The sequence below is a fragment of the Panthera tigris genome, chromosome D2 (genome assembly GCF_018350195.1).
Source record: "Panthera tigris isolate Pti1 chromosome D2, P.tigris_Pti1_mat1.1, whole genome shotgun sequence".
In the NCBI taxonomy this organism is placed as follows: domain Eukaryota; kingdom Metazoa; phylum Chordata; class Mammalia; order Carnivora; family Felidae; genus Panthera; species Panthera tigris.
In genome coordinates, this window is record NC_056670.1 from 7,017,523 (window position 1) to 7,036,114 (window position 18,592).

At 48.6% G+C, this 18,592-nt stretch overlaps 1 protein-coding gene across 1 annotated transcript in view; it reads left to right on the forward strand.

Annotated features, from left to right (window-relative positions):
• The first annotated feature begins 5,316 nt into the window (after positions 1-5,316).
• The window catches only part of PAPSS2 (3'-phosphoadenosine 5'-phosphosulfate synthase 2), a 72,668-nt gene continuing 59,392 nt past the window's right edge, over positions 5,317-18,592 (forward strand). Inside the window, exon 1 of the mRNA XM_042960477.1 lies at positions 5,317-5,496. Within this exon, the coding sequence (XP_042816411.1) occupies positions 5,470-5,496 (27 nt within the window). The 5' untranslated portion in view covers positions 5,317-5,469. The remainder of the gene's footprint in view (positions 5,497-18,592) is intronic.

Here is an 18,592-nt window from a genome sequence, read left to right on the forward strand (position 1 = left end):
TGACTCTTGATCTTTGGTTTTTGAGTTGGAGTCCCATGTTAGGTGTAGAGATTACTAAAAAAATAAATAAGTAAACTTAAAAATAAATTAAAAAAATAAAAGATATAGAGAGAGTGAGAGAATATGTTGATTTTTTTTTTTTTTTTTTTTTTTTTTTTTTTTTACTGCTTAGCTTTACATGATGTGGCTGTCCAAATTTATAAAATCCTTACAGAAGATTTAGGACACACTAGTAAATTAAATTTATGCTCAACATATTATATTCCAGTTATTTGCAGATTAACTGTACATTTATTTGCTAATCACTATAATATTTATTATACCACCACATTTCTTAGTTGTGTTGGAAAAGAGAGCACTTACCGTGTCTCCGTAGAAGTGATTTCTAAATGGAATACTTCTGTCCTTTCATAATTAGAGACAGATTTCTAACAGTGTAACTAATTTCTCTGACTATGTCATCTTTTGTGATTTTTTTTAACTTTTTAAAATGTTCGTTTGTGAGAGAGAGAGAGAGAGAGAGAGAGAGCGAGCACGAATGGGGGAGGGGCAGACCGAAAGACACACACAGAATCTGAAGCAGGCTGCAGGCTCTGAGCTGTCCGCACAGAGCCCGACAAGGGGCTCGAACTTCCGAACTGAGATCGTGACCTGAGCTGAAGTCAGATGCTTAACCGACTGAGCCACCCAGGCACCTGGTGTGATAGTTTCTTAATTTTTGGCCAGATATCACAACCTCCACTTCTTTCTTCTTTTTGTCGTTTCTTTTTTCTTTCTTCCTTCTCTCCTTCATTCCTTTATGTCTTAAAGTTTAGCTAAGTTTCGTTGGACGTGTTTCTAATCAGTTAAAGTTTAAGGTACATAATTTGTTAATGAGATAGTCAATAGTTACATAATGTAAGTTCAGTTGAAAATTTTTCTGATAATCTAAAGCCTCTAAGTGACATGGCTTACATTATCTTCTACCTTGCTAAACACGTTTTAAAATAAACAGTTGGAGACTGAAAACTCGCCCAGTTACCAAGTGTAACTTGTTTCCGCTGAATTTTGGAGTGAATTTCCCTAACTACCCTAAGTGTTTCTATTTTGCATAGTGTGTGTGTGTGTGTGTGTGTGTGTGTGTGTGTACTTATAAAGTGCATTTCTTTTACCACCAATACAAAGAGTAGACGCTTTGGACCAGATTCCACCTGAGACATGGAGGAAGACTGTCCCTTTTGCCTGGGGGTGGGGGCTTTTCCTCTGTGGGCAGGTTCTTGGCGGGCGAGTCCGTGCTGCCGTGTGCTCTGGCTGGCTGCAGCTTTGCTCTGCTCTGCTTGGGTCTTTAGCAAAGGCTGGGGCACGTCTGGAAGGAGGCCAGGGAATGGCGGGGTGTTCCGTGTGGCAGGGACATCAGCCTGGTGACAGATCACCCGTCTACCTGGCTTTCTCGTATCCTTGAAACTCAAATTATCACCACCCATGAGAATCTCTTCATAGTCCAGCGGTCATGGCATGTCGGAGGGTTCTTTCCCTGTTACTCTGAATATGCCTTTATGCCAGCACTTACCGCGTTCCCTTGGAACTGTTTGTGTACATATCCATCTCCCTCGCCAGACCGTGGACTCCCAGGACAGTGACTTTTCATCCCCGGACACAGGAAGTATCCGGTAATGACTAATGAGCTGCCGGATTGCACTTGGCACACGTCCTGTCTTACAGCCTTCTCCTGCTCCTTTTTTTTTTTTTTTTTAAGAGAGAGAGAGCACGAGCAGGAGAGAGGGGCAGAGGGAGAGAGACTGAGAATCTTAAGCAGGCTCCATGCTCAGCACAGAGCCTGACGTGGGGCTCGGTTCCACGACCCTGGGACCATGACCTGAGCCGAAATCAAGAGTCAGGTGGACGCTCATCCGACTGAGCCACCCAGGTGTCCCAGGGCACTTAATGTGGTTTATAAAATCCCGAACTGGACTTTGTTGGAGATGTCTGCTGGGAACGGTTTCTGGAACTCCTATCAGCAGAACCATGCCGCAGTAGAACCCGAACCCTTTAGCTGTGCTTCAAAGACGAGGGATGTGCCTGGCTAAGGCATGTACCATTTTGACCTGTCCAGTTAGGGATTGTATTGAAATGATTGGGACAGATGTGGAAGGCACTTGTCACCTGTACTTGAGTGTGAGTTTCTTGAAGACAGGGACCACATCTTGCTTGATTTGGGACTACATGTGCCTGGGAAGAGTGTTTGGGTCCTTTAGAGGACTTTCTCTAAGGGCCTCTTGACTCAAGGCAGCTGTTCCACTAAGTTTTTGTTAAGGGGGTTTCAACAATTGGGTCTTTTTTTTTTTTTTTTTCCCATTCATTGCAGCCACTAGGGGGCAATGTAGCTGCATTCTTTTGGAATGACCATCCTGGGGAGCATGCCTCCAGGCTAGATCCCCTAAAATGTGATGAGCCCCGCAACCCCACCCCCCCAAAATGTGTTGGAGAACCTATGGCATAAAGATCTCACCGTCACTGTTGTTCTTTGCAAATGTGTTTCCCTTGTTTATTTGTGGGAGCTGACTGATTCCATCTTTTCTAAACAAGAAAAGGACCAAGCAGTAACCACCAGCTCATTAAGTTAATTATTAAGCCCAGCCAGTTCTGGAGGGAAGAAAAGTAAATAGGAAGAAGAAGAAAAAAAAGAAAAAAAAAACAACTTTGTGCACATTCGTGTAAGGATTACAAATTGGCACAATGCAGCCCACAGTGATTCCCATTGGAGTCTTGGAGGGAACACTACTGAGAAAGTGATGGGACTGGTGTCCATATGAATGACAGACTTCAACCCTTCTCCTGAATGAGTCTTCTTTCAAGCTCGAATGGGCTGGAATCATAGACGCCAAAAATTAAGCTACCAGCTGCCCATAAGAAGGCATGTCCTTTTTTAGACCCAAGATAGTAGTGAAATGAAAAAGAATTCAAGACATTGCCTTTAAATTTTTTTTTTCAACGTTTTTAATTTATTTTTGGGACAGAGAGAGACAGAGCATGAACGGGGGAGGGTCAGAGAGAGAGGGAGACACAGAATCGGAAACAGGCTCCAAGCCATCAGCCCAGAGCCCGACGCGGGCTCGAACTCACGGACCGCGAGATCGTGACTTGGCTGAAGTCGGACGCTTAACCGACTGCGCCACCCAGGCGCCCCAAGACATTGCCTTTAAAAGAAAAAGCAACAACAACAACAACAACAACCATGAAAGTAAAAAAGAATGATTATTTTGCTTTTGAGTGAGTTACCATGTTGAATTCGTGAGACGGATACTGTGATGTTCAAGGGTCTTAGAGCAGCTTGGGTCCTTCTATTTCACAAGAACTGCTTCCAGATAAGTTGTAAAGCCTATCTATTCCAAAGTTCTAGAAAATTAATTATATCTAAAACAAGATAAATAGTCCAGTTTACAGTTTCATGGCATCTTGAAATTGCTGACCGAGTGATGGGGTGATTCAGCTCCCAGGGCATTGAGGGAGTCACCGACCTGGGTTTTAATTCTCTGCTGCCCCCCCCTCCCCCCACCTGGTGACAAGGGTCAGGCTCTCCGTCTTCACACTGCCTTTGTGGTTCACACTGCCTCTGTGAAATACTGGGCGATTGCACAAAGCATGTCAAGACCTCCCCCAGGTCTAAACAATCCTAGATTCCTTTTCCAGGAGGTGACCCTTAGGGACTTGCGCTTAACTTCCTTCGGTTTCAAAAACACCGCTATTTGAGAGGCAACATGAAACACCACAACCGTGATACAAATCGCCATTTCGCCATCCGCAGTCCACCTTTTTTGCAGAGGGCAGGATCTGGCAGGGTTCAAGATATGGTCGGAACCCATACAACAGGCTCTTTCCGATGACATTAGCGTGGATGTTACCGTTTAAACCACGTACATTCAGAGTGTTGGCGCCTAGAACAAAAACTCAAGTCCAGCATTTGCCCTCTGGCTGCTCACAGTTGAAGTGGGTGGTGGGTGCTTATTCACGGCGGGTAAGAAAATAAATACACTGACATTTCAAGACTGCACAGGCATGTAGGCCGACTCTGGAGTTTTTGGCTCCTGACATTTTTCCTTCCCGCCTTCCCATAGGGAAGGAGTGAATGCCCAGGTCTTCAGGTGTCCGTCTGGAAAGCTGGTAGCCCTCCAGAAGAACAGTTCGGTGTGAAATAAAGTTCCACCCTTCACCTCTCTAGGAGATAGAACTTCTGCAGCCGTTTTACAGAAGGAACGTAATGGAAATGAGCCATGTGGCCCTTGTGCATGTTCGGGGTTCCTTTTTCGTTCTTTCTTGGTATGTCTTATTGATCTGTCGGTGGCATTTGCAAGGGGTGAGATACCCAGTGATTGCCTGCCAACTGCTTGTCACGAATTACAGCTTCCCTCCTTACTTCTTTGCTCCTCGCAGACGCGGACGCGGACGCGGACGGTTGGGTTAAGAGGGGTGGCTGGCCTCATGCTGTCTTCCCATAAAATCTGATAAAATCTCGGATGCCCGAGGGTCTAGGTCATAAGGCTTTTGGAGTGGGGCCTCCTTTCTTTTGCTCTTTCCCCACAGGGCCCATCCACACAGAAGTACTAGAGGAATGCTCGGGGAGGGGCGGGGGACGGAATACAGTTGCAGGGCCACCACTGGCCACTGTCTGGGGCTGCCCTTGCTTCCTAGACTTTGTGGGGAGGAGGGCCCGCTGGGGCCCATCTGTAACTCGGGGAGAAACACCGCGAGCTCAAAGGAGCGAGTGCGTGCAAAGCCCTTAGCACCGCGCCGGGCGCAAAGGCGCGGGCGAACCTTGGCCTCTGGATTTTAGCAGCACGCTCGAGGACGCTGGGGTAGAAAGCCTGGGCTGCGGAGGCCGCCCGCCCGGGTCTGAATCCCCCGGCCTCAGAATGTACCTTCGGGAAAGTCTGAAAGCTTCGATCGCTTCTTTTGTAAAACGGGGAGAAAGGAGGCCCTGATGCCCTCGCGGGGGCGCGCGAAGCAGAGGGCGCGTGCCCTCCCCCCCTGGCTGCGGCTGCGAGCGGAGGCGAAGCGGGGCCGGCCGTCGGTGCCCACCGAGGACCCTGCCCACGCGCGGGCGCCCCGCAGCCGGTCCCGGAGGCGGGAATCCTTCCCGGCGGGGGCGGGGGCGCGCCCCGGCCGCCGCCGGGAGCGGCCCGGGCAGGGCGAACTTGACCCCGGCCTGGCGCGGGCGCAGCGGCTGGGCGAGTCGGGGGGCCGGGCCCGGGACCCCGCCCAGACGGCCGCCGGGTCCCCTGGGCTGGGCGCTGCCCGCGGAGCCGACGGGGCGGAGAGGAGCGCGGCGGGGGGAGGAGTGGGAGGAGGGGGCCGGTCAAGGGAAGTGCGACGTGTCTGCGGAGCCCTTTTATACCTCCTTCCCGGGAGCCGGGCCCCAGCCGCCGCCGCCGCCGCGCTCGGAGCGTCCCCGCGCCTCCGCTCCCGGAGCGGCGCAGCGCCCAGCCCGCCAGCATGTCGGGGGTCAAGAAGCAGAAGACGGTAGGCTGCGGGCCGCCCGACCCCCGCCGCGCCCGCCGGGGTGGAGGGGGGCCCGAGTCCCCCTCCGCCGAGCGCGCGGGGCGCGGGGGAGGGGGAGGGGAGGGGAAGCGGGGGGACCCCCGGGCGGCCCTCTCCGCCAGCGCCTCCGGGAGCCTGCGCCCCTCGGGGTCGCCGCGCCCGGGAGCGACCTCGGGAGCTTGCGCGGCGGGTCCCGGGCGCGGGAGAGGGGCCGAGGCAGGACGCTTCCTCCCGTCCCCAAGGGCCTCCCGGGACCCGCCTTTTCTTCCGTGTGAGCTCCGCGCCGCTGGGGTGGGCGGTGGGCTGAGCCCAGCCCGGTGCCGCCGGGTCTGGTCGCTGGGCGCCCGTCGGCGACAGCCACCGGGGCTTGGTCCACGCAGCCTCCTCGGAGTGCGCTTTAATGACAGACCTCACGGAGGAAGCTGCCGCTGTCTACACCCGCAGCGCTTAGCCCTCCAGCTGGAGTCAGCTCCCTGTTGGCATCGGTTCCGGGCCCGGGGGTTCCTGGGCTCGGCGGGTTAGCTGCTTTTAGAGGCTCGGTTTTGTCCGGAACTAATCTGCGCCCCCCTCCCCCCCCCCGCCCCGTTATGGGAGATAGAGGGCTTGTCAAAGAGAAAAGTTCCCTTCTCACTTAGCAGTAGGGGCTCCTGTTAATTTTGCATCCTAAAAATGGCAGCTGTGATCCTTGACCGGACCTGGGAGGAGCCTCGCGGAAGGCGTTTGGGCCACACCAGGTGGTCTGCAAGCCTTCCGTAGGTCCCAGCCCGCAGTCTGACTGCTGAGCGTCCGTCCTCACCACGCTGCACGCCTCAGGTTGATGATTGTGGTTACCGCATGGGTTGACCCCGCTCCCATAGTTAGACTTGAACTTGGCACATAGTAGGCGCTTGATACGTGCTTATTACTGTGATTATAGACTGCCTATTACTGAGCTATCTTTGAGGTCTGTTCCTGGCGGGCTGGGAGGAGACGTGGAAAGCCAAGAATTGGGGAAGGAGCCTGGTGGGGCGATTCAGGGGCTGCAGGGAAAGGGGGTGGGGGCCCCCTCCTTTCAGACCACACGACCCATCCGGGCAGGAAGGCCCAGGAGGAGGGATGGGATCCGGCTGCCTTTTATAGGAGCTATTTTAAAGTGGGGAGACTCTCAGTATTGTGGTATCTTTAAAAATACTGTTAAGTGAAAATCACTTGTGTTTTAGTCCCATTTAGTCCGGTTAATTTCTGTAAAATTCGGAATGGTATCTTTTAAGTGATGAGCTGCTGTGGCACTTGGTAGCTTTGCAAATGGGGGTGGGGGTTAATTCTTTCCTTCCGTGTTCTGATAGGGAGCCTCCTCAAGCGTTAGTAAGGAAGGGGTAGGTGGGCTTTCCCTTCACGCCCCCACTCCACAAGAGCTGCTGGAGCGAGTGGGGTTTGAGACCAGGAGCTCTACACACTGATCCTGGGAACTGTGTGGTCAGAGAGAGTGTAGAAACGTGACCGCCAGAGGCTTCGCTTTCTCTGGTTACACATTTTGAACCTTCTGTTTTTTCTTTGGGGGGGTGTGTGTGTGTGTGCTGTATAGGATTCAGCTGAAAAAGCTGCAGGGCTCCTGAACTTTTATTTAGCCAACACGATTATAATCCAGGTACCAGCACTCGTGCCCAAAGGGCCAGGTAGATGCGATTGGGTCAGACAAACCAGCTTTAAATGCATGGGAAATCTCTCAAGCTTTAAATGCTAACTCAAGATGTATTCTGAAACCTTGCGGTCCAAAGCAAAAGATATCCACGTGTGTGGCCTCTGAAATAATCAGTATTTGAGAAGTGAGTCTTGCTGCTCTAGGAAGCTCTCCTAGAGGGGAGGCTGGGCTTTTTCAGAGACTCACGGGAGCCATTACATTCTTTTCTGCGTTGTTAAAGAGGATGTTCAATATACAGTCGCCTGCAGTAACTTCAGATGCTTGTTGAGCCCCTACTGTGTGTCAGGCAGTATCCTGGGATGAATACATTCCCCCCTCCCCAATTTTTTTTTTTTTTTGCCACATTTTCCGGATGAGAGACTCGAGGATGATTTTCTCACAAGTTTGACCAAAAAATGTAGTGTTCTTTAAAAAGGGAAGGTAGCACATTCCTGCTGGGCTCAACATCCTTACCATGAAAACCAAAGATGGCTGTGTGTCACAATACTCCCCTCCGTCCCTTGACTTAACTCTAGCCTGGCCACCAACATCCCCCCTACACACGCACATACCCAGGAGAAGGAAGGAGTCAGAGCGCTCCAGAGGACTGGAAAGAAAGGCAAAGGCCTGATTCTTTCTTCTTGCATCATTTCCTGGATTAGCATTTTTCAAGGCAATGTTATTATGTTCAGACAATATTATTGTGTCCTGGAGACAGGAGACAGACAATGGACCTAAAAAAGACAACTGAGATAGGAAAATATTTTCCAAAGGCCCCAACCAACCAATGGTTGGGGAGGGGGTGAAGGGGCATTGGAACCTTAGAGTTATTCATAAATGTAAGAGATGATCTACCTTTTATTATTTTATTTAGTGTTTTCAAGATTGTTGATTTTATTTTGATGAGAGGGAGGGGGAGCAAGCATGAGCAGGAGAGGTGCAGATCAAGAGGGAGAGAGAGAATCCCAAGCAGGCTCCACACTGTCAGCACAGACCCTGACTTGAGGCTCGATCCCACAAAGCGTGAGCTCATGACGTGAGCCGAAATCAAGTCAGACGCTTAACTGACCGAGCCACCCCGGCTCCCCTACCTTTTATTATTTTAAAGATTCTATACAATAGGACATTATTTTTCCAACAGTAGCTACATTTAGACCTATTTGGAGATGCTGTCCAAGGCAAGACATGAATTTTCAGATGAGTAAACGTTGGAAGGAAGGAGGAACCAGCGCTCCCCCAGAGGCCACACTGTATCTCATTTCACCCGCACCGCAGCCTGCAACCCCCCCCCCCCCCCCCCCCCCCCCCAGCAAACAGGGCCTCATCTCCAGGGGAGGAGAACGCCAGGAGCAAGTCAGGATTCGCATTCAGGCTCTTGTTCCCTCTGTATCCTTGGCACATAGTACCCCATCTGTAAAATGGAGGTAATGACCACTTACCCCTTACAATTCTGGTGAGGAGTGAATGATCCCTAAAAAAAGTATCTCGCACAGCTCAAGGCCCGGAGCGAGCACCCCGGATGCGGTAACTGTTGTTCCTACACTACACCGTCCTGGTGGGGCAAACAGGGAGCAGAAAAAGCAGGTCCTACTGTTCCGAACGCCGAGTACAAAAGAACCACCAGAATATTTCATAAGAGCACACAGCTGCGGGCGTATAGAAGCGATGATACACACCCTGACTGTGAAAAGCTGGACAGGAGACCAAGGGGGGTAAGCAGTGTGGACACACCGGAGTGTGTCCAGATTATCAACACGGTTGTGCCAACCACCTTGGCCAACCGAGAAAGGCCTTCGGTCAGTATTGGACTAACTTCTCTCCACCCTTCTTGTGCCTCCGGCTGTTTCCAGAGCTGCCTCACAATGAATGTTGTCCAATTCGTGCCATGATTCCCAAATCCTCTTTTGTGGACTTTTACAGTTAAATGCACTCCACCTTGACATAGTTATCTGTGTCTTTTGTCCCTTTTCTGTTAATGTAGGTGGCTCTGTGGTTTGCTGAGGGGTGAATTCGGCGTAACTTGAATGGGGAATGGGGGCCGGAATGGATGAGGTCGATCTCCGTTCTCTGGGAGATCACTGCTTATTTCAAAATCTATCAGTAAAGAGTCAAGGGCACTCCTTGGTCTTCGTGCTTGCAAGTCTTAGGAAAACACAGACACCAAAAGCAAATGGATATATCAATATAATGGTGTTTCAACTCCCCTTGTGTCCCCTGGGTGACTTGTTCATGTGAGAGCGGAAAGGGCACGCATGCCCAGCAGCCTGGCGTACAAACTGGAACCGACTAGATGCTCAACACGTAGCTGTTGCACAAATGCCTACAGAATTCATCCCAGGATGAATTCGCCTTGGGCGATCTGTATTCTCCTGAGATTTCCCCTTCCCCCTGTCTTATCTACATGTCCCTGCGCGGTTGCTTATTTTTGCCTGGGTATTTGTCATTACCACTGAAAAATGACTTGTAGGGATTCTTGGAGGCTTAGGATGAATGGCCTTTTTTTTTTTTTTTTTTTTTTTCCTCCTCCGGGGAGAGTTTGCTTTTGTTTCTGCCCGTGCCTGGGGCCACTTTAACCTAAATTTACCACTTGACGAGTCTCAGACCACCCAGGTGAGGTGACTTGGAGGTGCAGTTTGGCGCACAAGGGCCAGCTGTAGACTACAAGTGCTGACGCCCACCCCGCCCCTTTTTCCGGATTCTTCTAGTGCCTAGGTGGAGTGTCCTCCCCGGTCAGGATCTCCGCGTGGGGTGGGAGGCGGGTGTATTCTCATGCACTCTTACTTGCTTGGGGGATTCTGAGCCCCCCCCCCCCCCCCCCCCCCCGCCGCTCACCTTGATAAGGGCTCTTTTCATTCTTCTCCCTTGGACGTGTTCTGGGCTTCAGTTTCTGATTGATTTCTCTCCCTGCGAGGCCGTCAGAATCAGTTGTGAGAATCAGTTCACACCTGCCCCTATCAGGACAAACGTAGCTCCCTGCTTGCTTGCCTCTTCCCGGCAGATTTTAACCTGGTGGTTTCTTATTATTTTGTCAGCTTTCGATGTTTCCAGTGAGATTATTTTATGTTGTAACTTGCATTTTTTTTTTCTACTTGTTTCCGTGGAAGGAAATGTATATGACCTTGACCATCATTGCTGCAAACGGAGATCTCTGCCTCTTCTGGATTCTCTGTGTGTCAGTAACGTTTCATATCATTTCTTTACCTTCTGTATTTGTATCGTTCTTATAAAGGGAGAACTTTAAAAACAAGGGGCACCTGGGTGGCTCAGTCAGTTAAGTGTCTGACTTGATTTTGGCTCAGGTCATGATTTCACAGTCCCTGGGATCGAGCCCCATCGGGCTCTGGGCTGACAGCTCGGAACCTGCTTAGGATTGTTCTCTCTCTCTCTCTCTCTCTCTCTCTCTCTCTCTCTCTCCCTCCCTCCCTCCCTCCCTCCCTCCCCCCCCCCCCCTTTGTCTCTCTCTCTGAATAAAGAAACATTTAAAAAATAAAAAAAAATAAAAACAAGTGCCTTAAAAACTTAAATCAGTTTGCTAGTCAGAAAGATTTAATTTAATCCTTTTTCCCTACAAAGTACTAATGTCGGGGTGGGGGGTGCTTACCTTGTCTTGATGGCTCTGCATGTGTGGGCGTCTTTTGAGATGTATACGCTCCTGTCTCATCCTTAGTGTGGGTCCAGTTCAAGTGCATTCCGGTCTGAAAGGCCCCTTCTCCTTGCTTCCCCATGCCGTCCTTGGGTACCCCAAGGTCAGTGCTGCCCCTAGCACCGTTCTGGGGGAGGTGTGGCGAGGCCGGCTAAGATCCTTGACACTCGCCGCCATTCCCAGGAGCGTGGGAACTGGATTCCTGCCCTTGTGTGACTGAGCTGGCCCTGTGAGGAGCTCTGGGGGCTGCTGGGGGCTGTCTGTGCGTCCTCCCCCCTGGGGTCTGTCCGGGATCAGAAGCAGGCCTGATGCCCTCTGTTTTCAGAGCCCCCAGAGCTACTCGGCCCCTCCCTCCTCAAGCCCAGTACCAGGCACAGGACACCAAGCCCCTTCTCAGACTCGCACCGGCATCTAAGCACCCTTTGCTTTCCATAAATAGGAAATAAAGCTTTTCAGGAAGGTCAGTTAACAATAACATTCTATTTGGGCAGATTTGGTCTTGTTCCTCTTTTCCGCCTTTTCGATCATCAAAACATTTTTGCAGTTTAGAATAAATTAGTGCACGAGATGGAAATATTTCTTCTCTCTGCAAGAGGGCCACTGTCTAAAAACCTGAGCCAAAACTTTCTTGTGATAACACATGGTGTATGCAATGACTTCCACCAGTTGGCTCGTGTGACTTCCTCTGAAACCTTATCAGCAACTCTTTCTGCATTTCAGATTTACTCCGGAAGTCCATTTTGCTCTAACATGACTGCAACATAAATATGGCAGGTTTAATCTATCCAGCACCAAATATTAACTTCTGGCAATAAAACTGCATAGCTTTTCTAAACATTGCATAAATCTGTTACGTCAAATGCTACATCATTAAAGGCGATCATTTGCTTTAAATATCTGGTTAACATCTACTTTATGTGTTTTGTTATGAAAAATATTGATATTTATCCACCAAGTGTCTGTGGCCAGTCTAATAATGACTTTTTTCCTTTTTCTTTTTACTTATTAAAAAAATTTTTTTTACTGTGTATTTTTGAGAGAGAGAGAGTGGGGGAGGGGCAGAGAGAGAAAGAGAGGGAGACACAGAGTCTGAAGCAGGCTCCAGGCTCTGAGCTAGCAGCACAGAGCCCGACATGGGGCTCGAACTTGCGTACCGCAAGATAATGACCTGAGCTGAAGTAGGACTGAGCCCCGCAGGTGTGCCTTTCTCCTTTTTAATGTATGCTGGGTTTGTGCCTTAAAAATCATTTGCAGACTTTACTTTGAGACTTAAATAAATCACAGAGGGTGCAGTCTGAGATGTTATCCCCATAACCTCATTCATCTGTACTCTCCCCAATCATCATTTATTTGTGGGTAATTCATGTCTTCCCAATTTCTAGCAAAATCAGCAACTCAAGATGTTGGCGATGAATTTATTTTCTTGTATTTCCTACTGTTAAAAACCTGAATTCACTTTTTGGTCATCCGCATGTGGTCCCATTGTACACTATTTTGTTTTCCTGAAGGTCTCTTAAAATCTTTCCCCTTTTTATTTCCTGTCAAGTCTTCACGTATGTATCTGTGCATTGGTTTACTCACCAATCATTTGCTGAATAACCTAACCAGGATCTGGTCTTGCCGTAATTAACTATAGCTACTAAAGCCTTGTATTTTCCAATTATAGTTTTTTACTCCATTCAAACTCTGTCATTAAGTCTTTTGTAAACACAGCATTTACTTTTTGTAATTGTAACACCCCACCCACAGCCTTTCTATTCTTTCAACCTTCTGCCCAGTCAGTACTCGAGCGCTCTAGGCCAAAATCCACAAAATTCCCAAGTAACTTCTTATACAATTGTTTTTCTTCTTTTTTTTTTTTCTCATATAATTTTAAAACTCTTTTCCCTATTAAGCTAAAATTTTAAATTATTTACTTTTTATTTGGGCTGCTCCTACTTAAAAAAAAATATATATATATATATATTTAAGTTTACTTATTTATTTAGAGATTGAGGGAGAGCTCGGGGAGGAACAAGAGAGAGAGAGGGAGAGAGAGAGAATCCCAACCAGGTCTGGGCTGCCTGTGCAGAACCCTACTCAGGGCTCGACTTCACAAACTGTGAGATCATGACCTGAGCCAAAATCAAGAGTTGGATGGGATGCTTAACTGACAGGGCTACCCAGGCGCCCCTTAAAAATATTTTTATTTTATTTTATTTTATTTTATTTTATTTTATTTTATTTTATTTTATTTTATTTTATTTTATTTTTATTTTTATTTTATCTTTTTTGTTTTAATTTTTGAGAGAGCGAAAACACAAGTTGGGGAGGGGCAGAAAGAGAGACACACAGAACCAAAGCAGGCTCCAGCCTCTGAACTGTTAGCACAGAGCATGACATGGGGCTTGAACTCACAAACCGTGAGATCATGACCTGAGCTGAAGTTGGAAGCTCAACCGACTGAGCCCCCCCAGGTGCCCCTAAAAAAAATATTTTTAAAGGAACCCTAGCATTTTACTTCTGGAAGAAAAATTCAGAGCTCATCTTAATAAGCCCTTTATAATTGCGATTGATACACAGCTTTTAAAATCTTTGCCAAGGCTTGTGGCCACCTTCCTGGCCAGCTGGTTGGTGACACCACCATAAAGGTAGAACTCTGATCACTCACTCCATACCCAGCACTTTTGTCTCAATCATATGCTCTTTGGAGGAAGCCCAGCCCATTTTTCTGCAGCTTGGTTTCTTTTATTGACTAGGAAGTATTCTCCATAGATGAAGAAAAAACCACTCCCAAAGCTGATTATCGGTGAGTCATGATTACACCCTGATTTAGCTTTCACATTTTGTTTTGACATTCTGGAGATAGAAAACACAGACCAAAGAGCAACATTCGAAAAATATAAGGGTACCATTCTGAAATATTTTCTCATTAGCCGGCCTGCTGCTCGTTAGAAAATTCAACCTGCTCCCCCAACCTCACTCACTCTTCCTTAAGCCTTCTCATACGGTTTAATCGTTTTATCAAGAAAAGAGAAAAAGAGATGTCAATGATTATATGCTGTGCGATACAGATAAAACCGTATTCGGTCGAAGCTGGACCTTGTCAGTTGCGCATGAAAGCCTCAGTTCTTATAGTTCTCGGAATTTCCAGTCTAACCTCAGAATCCATCCATGTGTACTTCTCCGAAGTTCATGACCCGCTGTGCGGTCAATTACGATGATTGTGTGGTCCTGCCAGGCAAATCTACCTAGATGGCGAGTCCCAGCAGGGAGTCTGTTCCTAAAGTATATATGTTACAGATCTTGGGCCATTGGGTCAGTAGTACAACGACGTTTTGAGTAGTTACTAAAAAGTGAAAGAAAAAATTGTATATTCATCCCACTGTGTTTAATCGTAAGGAGAGAGCTGATAAAACCGAGACATTAAAATACCACCCGAGGGATTTGCATACGCACCAGGAGTTTTGATGTGGAGAGCGCATTGTCTTAGAAAATCCCTTCTCTGTTGTGACTTGTTTATCTCCAGCGCTGAGCCCTTATGCGTTTGGCACCCGATTCAGAGGGTTCCTGTGCTTTAACTCATTTAGGCCTTAACAGCTCATGAAGCAAGTTTGTGGACAAATAGTCAGAAGGGAACTCATTTCACTGGAAGAAGTCTTTGGAGAGTTCCCCACAGGAGATGCTAAAAATCGTATTAGCTCCTCCGTGGTGAATAAGGTGTTTATTTCACAGAGGGAATGAGATTCAACACCCAGTAGCAATAGCGCAGCTGGGTTGGGTAACTAGTATGCTTCATTTGTAAAATATTTTGGCAGCTGCCTCGTGCTAATACCTCACGAAGATAATAATGGATTCTGCTTAGAGATATTCCCCAGCACTTTTTAGAAAAGAGTGAATGGCAGGTGTTAGCAAATGTTGTGACCTTTACCATCCCACACTTTTTTCCCTTTTGGTGACATGAGGTGAATAACGGGAAAATGAATTTTCTTTGTTTTCAGACGCCACAAGTATGGGCAATAGTTTTTTGCTTATTTTTTTATTTTTTTCAATTATTTTTTATTTTTTTTAAAAAGAGAGACAATTAAACATTTTTTTTAACTTTTATTTATTTTTTAGAGAGAGACAGAGTGCGAGCAGGAGAGGGGCAGAGAGAGAGAGACACACACAGAATCCGAAGCAGGCTCCAGGCTCTGAGCTGTCAGCACAGAGCCCAACGCGGGGCTCGAACCCACAAACCGTGAGATCACGTCCTGAGCCGAAGTCAGACTCTTAAGGGACTGAGCCCCTCAGGTGCCCATGTTCCCACTGTGTCAGTATTTAGCAAACACGAACAGAATGCTTTGTTTCCACTAAAACTGCTAATACTTGAGCCAAGTAGTAACTGTGATTTCTAGAAGGTAAAAGCAGACTGGGCCACCAGTGCATTTTTCCTACAATAAGGATTTGACCCAAATGGAGGTTGAGGCTTAAGGATGTTGGCGACCAGATAGCGCCTGATTCCACTTCACTGGGGACCGATGAGGGGCACCTAGGAGCTGTGAGATTATAAGAGGCACCTTCCCATGGTTGGAAGAAACATTTTGGGAGTTGCCCCATCCTGTCATCAGGAGGCCAGTAGAGTCCCGGGCCACCTCCTCAATGACAAACAACAGGAAGGCCTAGATTCCAATTTCAAGGAGGCCCATATGTGGGAGGCTGGAGTCTACCCTCATGGTGTGAAGGACAGCGGCACTGGCCGCGTGTACTTATAGGCGGGGCGAGACTGAACCCCTTCCTGGAGCAGGCTCATGCTATTTCAATGAGGAGAGTAGTGTGGAGACCGTCTAGAAATCACGAGAATCCACGTTGTCCCCGTGCCAGACACCCCGGATAGAAAGTTCCGTCAAAAGGATGTGTCGTACCTGCACAGGTAGCTACTTTAATGAGTGGAAAAACCGGAGTCATCATGAGTACCTGATTTCTTCCTTGGCGTGTGTGTGTGTGTGTGTGTGTGTGTGTGTGTGTGTGTGTGTGTGAGAGTCCACCGTTTAATAAGCCTTTTAAACGCCACGCGGTGATACGAATTCTTGATTTCATCATAAATCTCCCTCAGGGTTCAGAAAGGTATCTCATTGATCCATCTGGGTTCCCTAAACAGAGGGAGGGACAGACATTAACTCAGGGACTTTCCAGAGCCTTATCTCACGGTGACCTACGAAGCACCTGCTGTTTTCGTCCAGTTTCTAGTCCAGGACGCTCAGGCTCGTTGGGCTTACGTAACTTGCCTCGGGACACGCGGCTGTAAGTGGCCAAGCTGGGCCAGACGTGTCTTCAATCATTCTCTTTCTTTCGTGTCTTACTGTAACGGACGTGACGGATACTAAGACTCTCCGAGTGAGGATTATTCCGATCCTTTAGACATCACTTTTAGATCCCGTCCCCGTGGATGCGGATGAATGCCGCGACGAAACCAGCAAGATGCTGCGCTTCCCTCGAAAGGAAGGTCCCTCAGGGGCTTCCTGGAATGAGGCGTGCTCCTCAGAAGACGTGGATTTTAGCAAATGCCGTTAAAAGGCAGTAAATTCTAGTTTGGATGAGGCTCTGCGGCCAGCGTCGGGAACAGTGACGTTTGGAATCCGACCCAGCATCTCGCTCGAGTAACACAAAGCTCCAGTGTTCCGGGGGGTGAATGCGTACACTCAGGAGTAAGTGTCCGTAGAAATAATTGCAGTGACTCACATGTAACCGTAGCCTTTGCCTTGTTCGTTACGTGAGCGCCGCACAGGCAAGCACTCGTGGGCTCCGCGTCCCCAGAGCCCCCAGGCTGCGTGCCTGGCCTCTGCGTGTGCTAGACCGGCACAGAATTTTAATCCTTCACGATGCGAGGGGCCCGTATCCTAGGCACAGCTCCTAACCAGGACCAGTCGCAAAAGTGAAAAAAAGATACAGAGGGGTATCAACACGGCCTGAGGCCCACCGTGTACAGGGCCGGTGTTTGGAAGGGCGACTGAGACCTGTGTCGAGCCCCCCCGCCCCGAACCGCGCGGTTTGGGGCACGTGCTGAATGCAGTCACGTGTCTCGGGGAGACGCGATTTGATGTGTGCTGTTTGCACAGGGGTGACTGTCGCGTCCCTGATCTGTAGGGGGCCTCTTCTGGGCCGTGCACGCTCCCTTTCTTGCATCACACTCTTCTCACTGACCCGAGCAGCTCTCCAGAATGGGTAGATCACAGGTGAGGACGCTAAAATAAAGAGATGGGGACGGGGGCAGGGCGCCTGGGTGGCTCAGTCTGTTCAGTGTCCGACTTCGGCTTAGGTCACGATCTCACGGTTTGTGGGTTTGAGCCCCGCGTCGGGCTCTGTGCTGCCAGCTCAGAGCCTGGAGCCTGCTTCGGGTTCTGTCTCTCTCTCTCTCTCTCTCTCTCTCTCTCTCTCTTTCTCTCTCTCTCTGCCCCTCCCCTGCTCATGCTCTGTCTCTCTCTCAAAAATAAATAAATAAGCTTTAAGAGACAGGGCCTTCTTGGGAACCAGTGGCAACCCCAGGTTCCCAGGGCCCCTCGCACCTCATTTTGTCTCCGCAGACAGAGGCTCAGGGACATCGGAGTGATTATTTGAATGAATTTGAATATTTGAATTCTTCCCGGGATTGCACCAACTCACTGTGTGTCATGAGACATCACGTGGTCTCGTTTCCATCGAGAGAGCTCGGGCTGTAACAGCCGTAACAGGTGGATTAAGTGGTTGTTATAATTATACATGTGTTTATATGTCTCTCCAGGACTAACACATGATCCTGGACACAGGGGAAGTTGTATATTCAGGTTTACTACTGTGTGTGTGTGTGTGTGTGTGTGTGTGTGTGTGTGTGTGTGTGTGTGTTTATTTTAACGAGGAGACCGGGAACTCAACCATTTCTTTGCTGCTAATTCTTCCTGGATTATGCTCTTATTTCCATGGAGCATAAAAATTCTGCTCTTTTTATGGTGTCATCCTGGTTGGCTTTGTGAGCAGGTGCCTATAAAATGTGGAAACAGTAATTATCTCAAAAAGTGACTATAGATAGAAACTCGAGGAAAGAGATGGATGGGTGTCCAGGAGATCTCTGGGTGGGGGTGGGTGACCCTGTGTGCTAAGAGTTAGGAAATTACGTCCTTGGCCCCCAACCCAGCCCCTCCCCTGTTTTGCTATAGCCTGTAAGCTAAGAACAGTTTTTACATTTCTTTATATGGCTTGGTAAGAAAACAAAAAAACAAACAAAAAAACAAACAAAATCAAAGGAGGAATTCTATTTCATGACGTGTGAAAAGTATATGAGATTTGGGGCGCCTGGGTGGCGCAGTCGGTTAAGCGGCCGACTTCGGCTCAGGTCATGATCTCACAGTCCGTGAGTTCGAGCCCCGTGTTGGGCTCTGTGCTGACAGCTCAGAGCCTGGCGCCTGTTTCAGATTCTGTGTCTCCCTCTCTCTCTGACCCTCCCCCGTTCATGCTCTGTCTCTCTCTGTCTCAAAAATAAACGTTAAAAAAAAAATTAAAAAAAAAAGTATATGAGATTTAAATTCCAGTGTCTATAAACCAAGCTTATTGTAACTCAGCAGTGCCCGTTCATTTACACACTGCGGCTGCTTTCGTGGTAGAGATGTGTCTGTGCAATAGACCACGTGCCCTGGGAAACTGAAAATATTTACTGTCTGACCCTTTGTGAAAAGTTTGCCATTTCCTGCTGTTGACAGTGGGGGGTCAGTGTGCTGAGTTCTGACTTACTCAGGTCCCTGGCCTGTCAGCCTAGCTCTCACATCTGCATTCAGAGGCCTGAG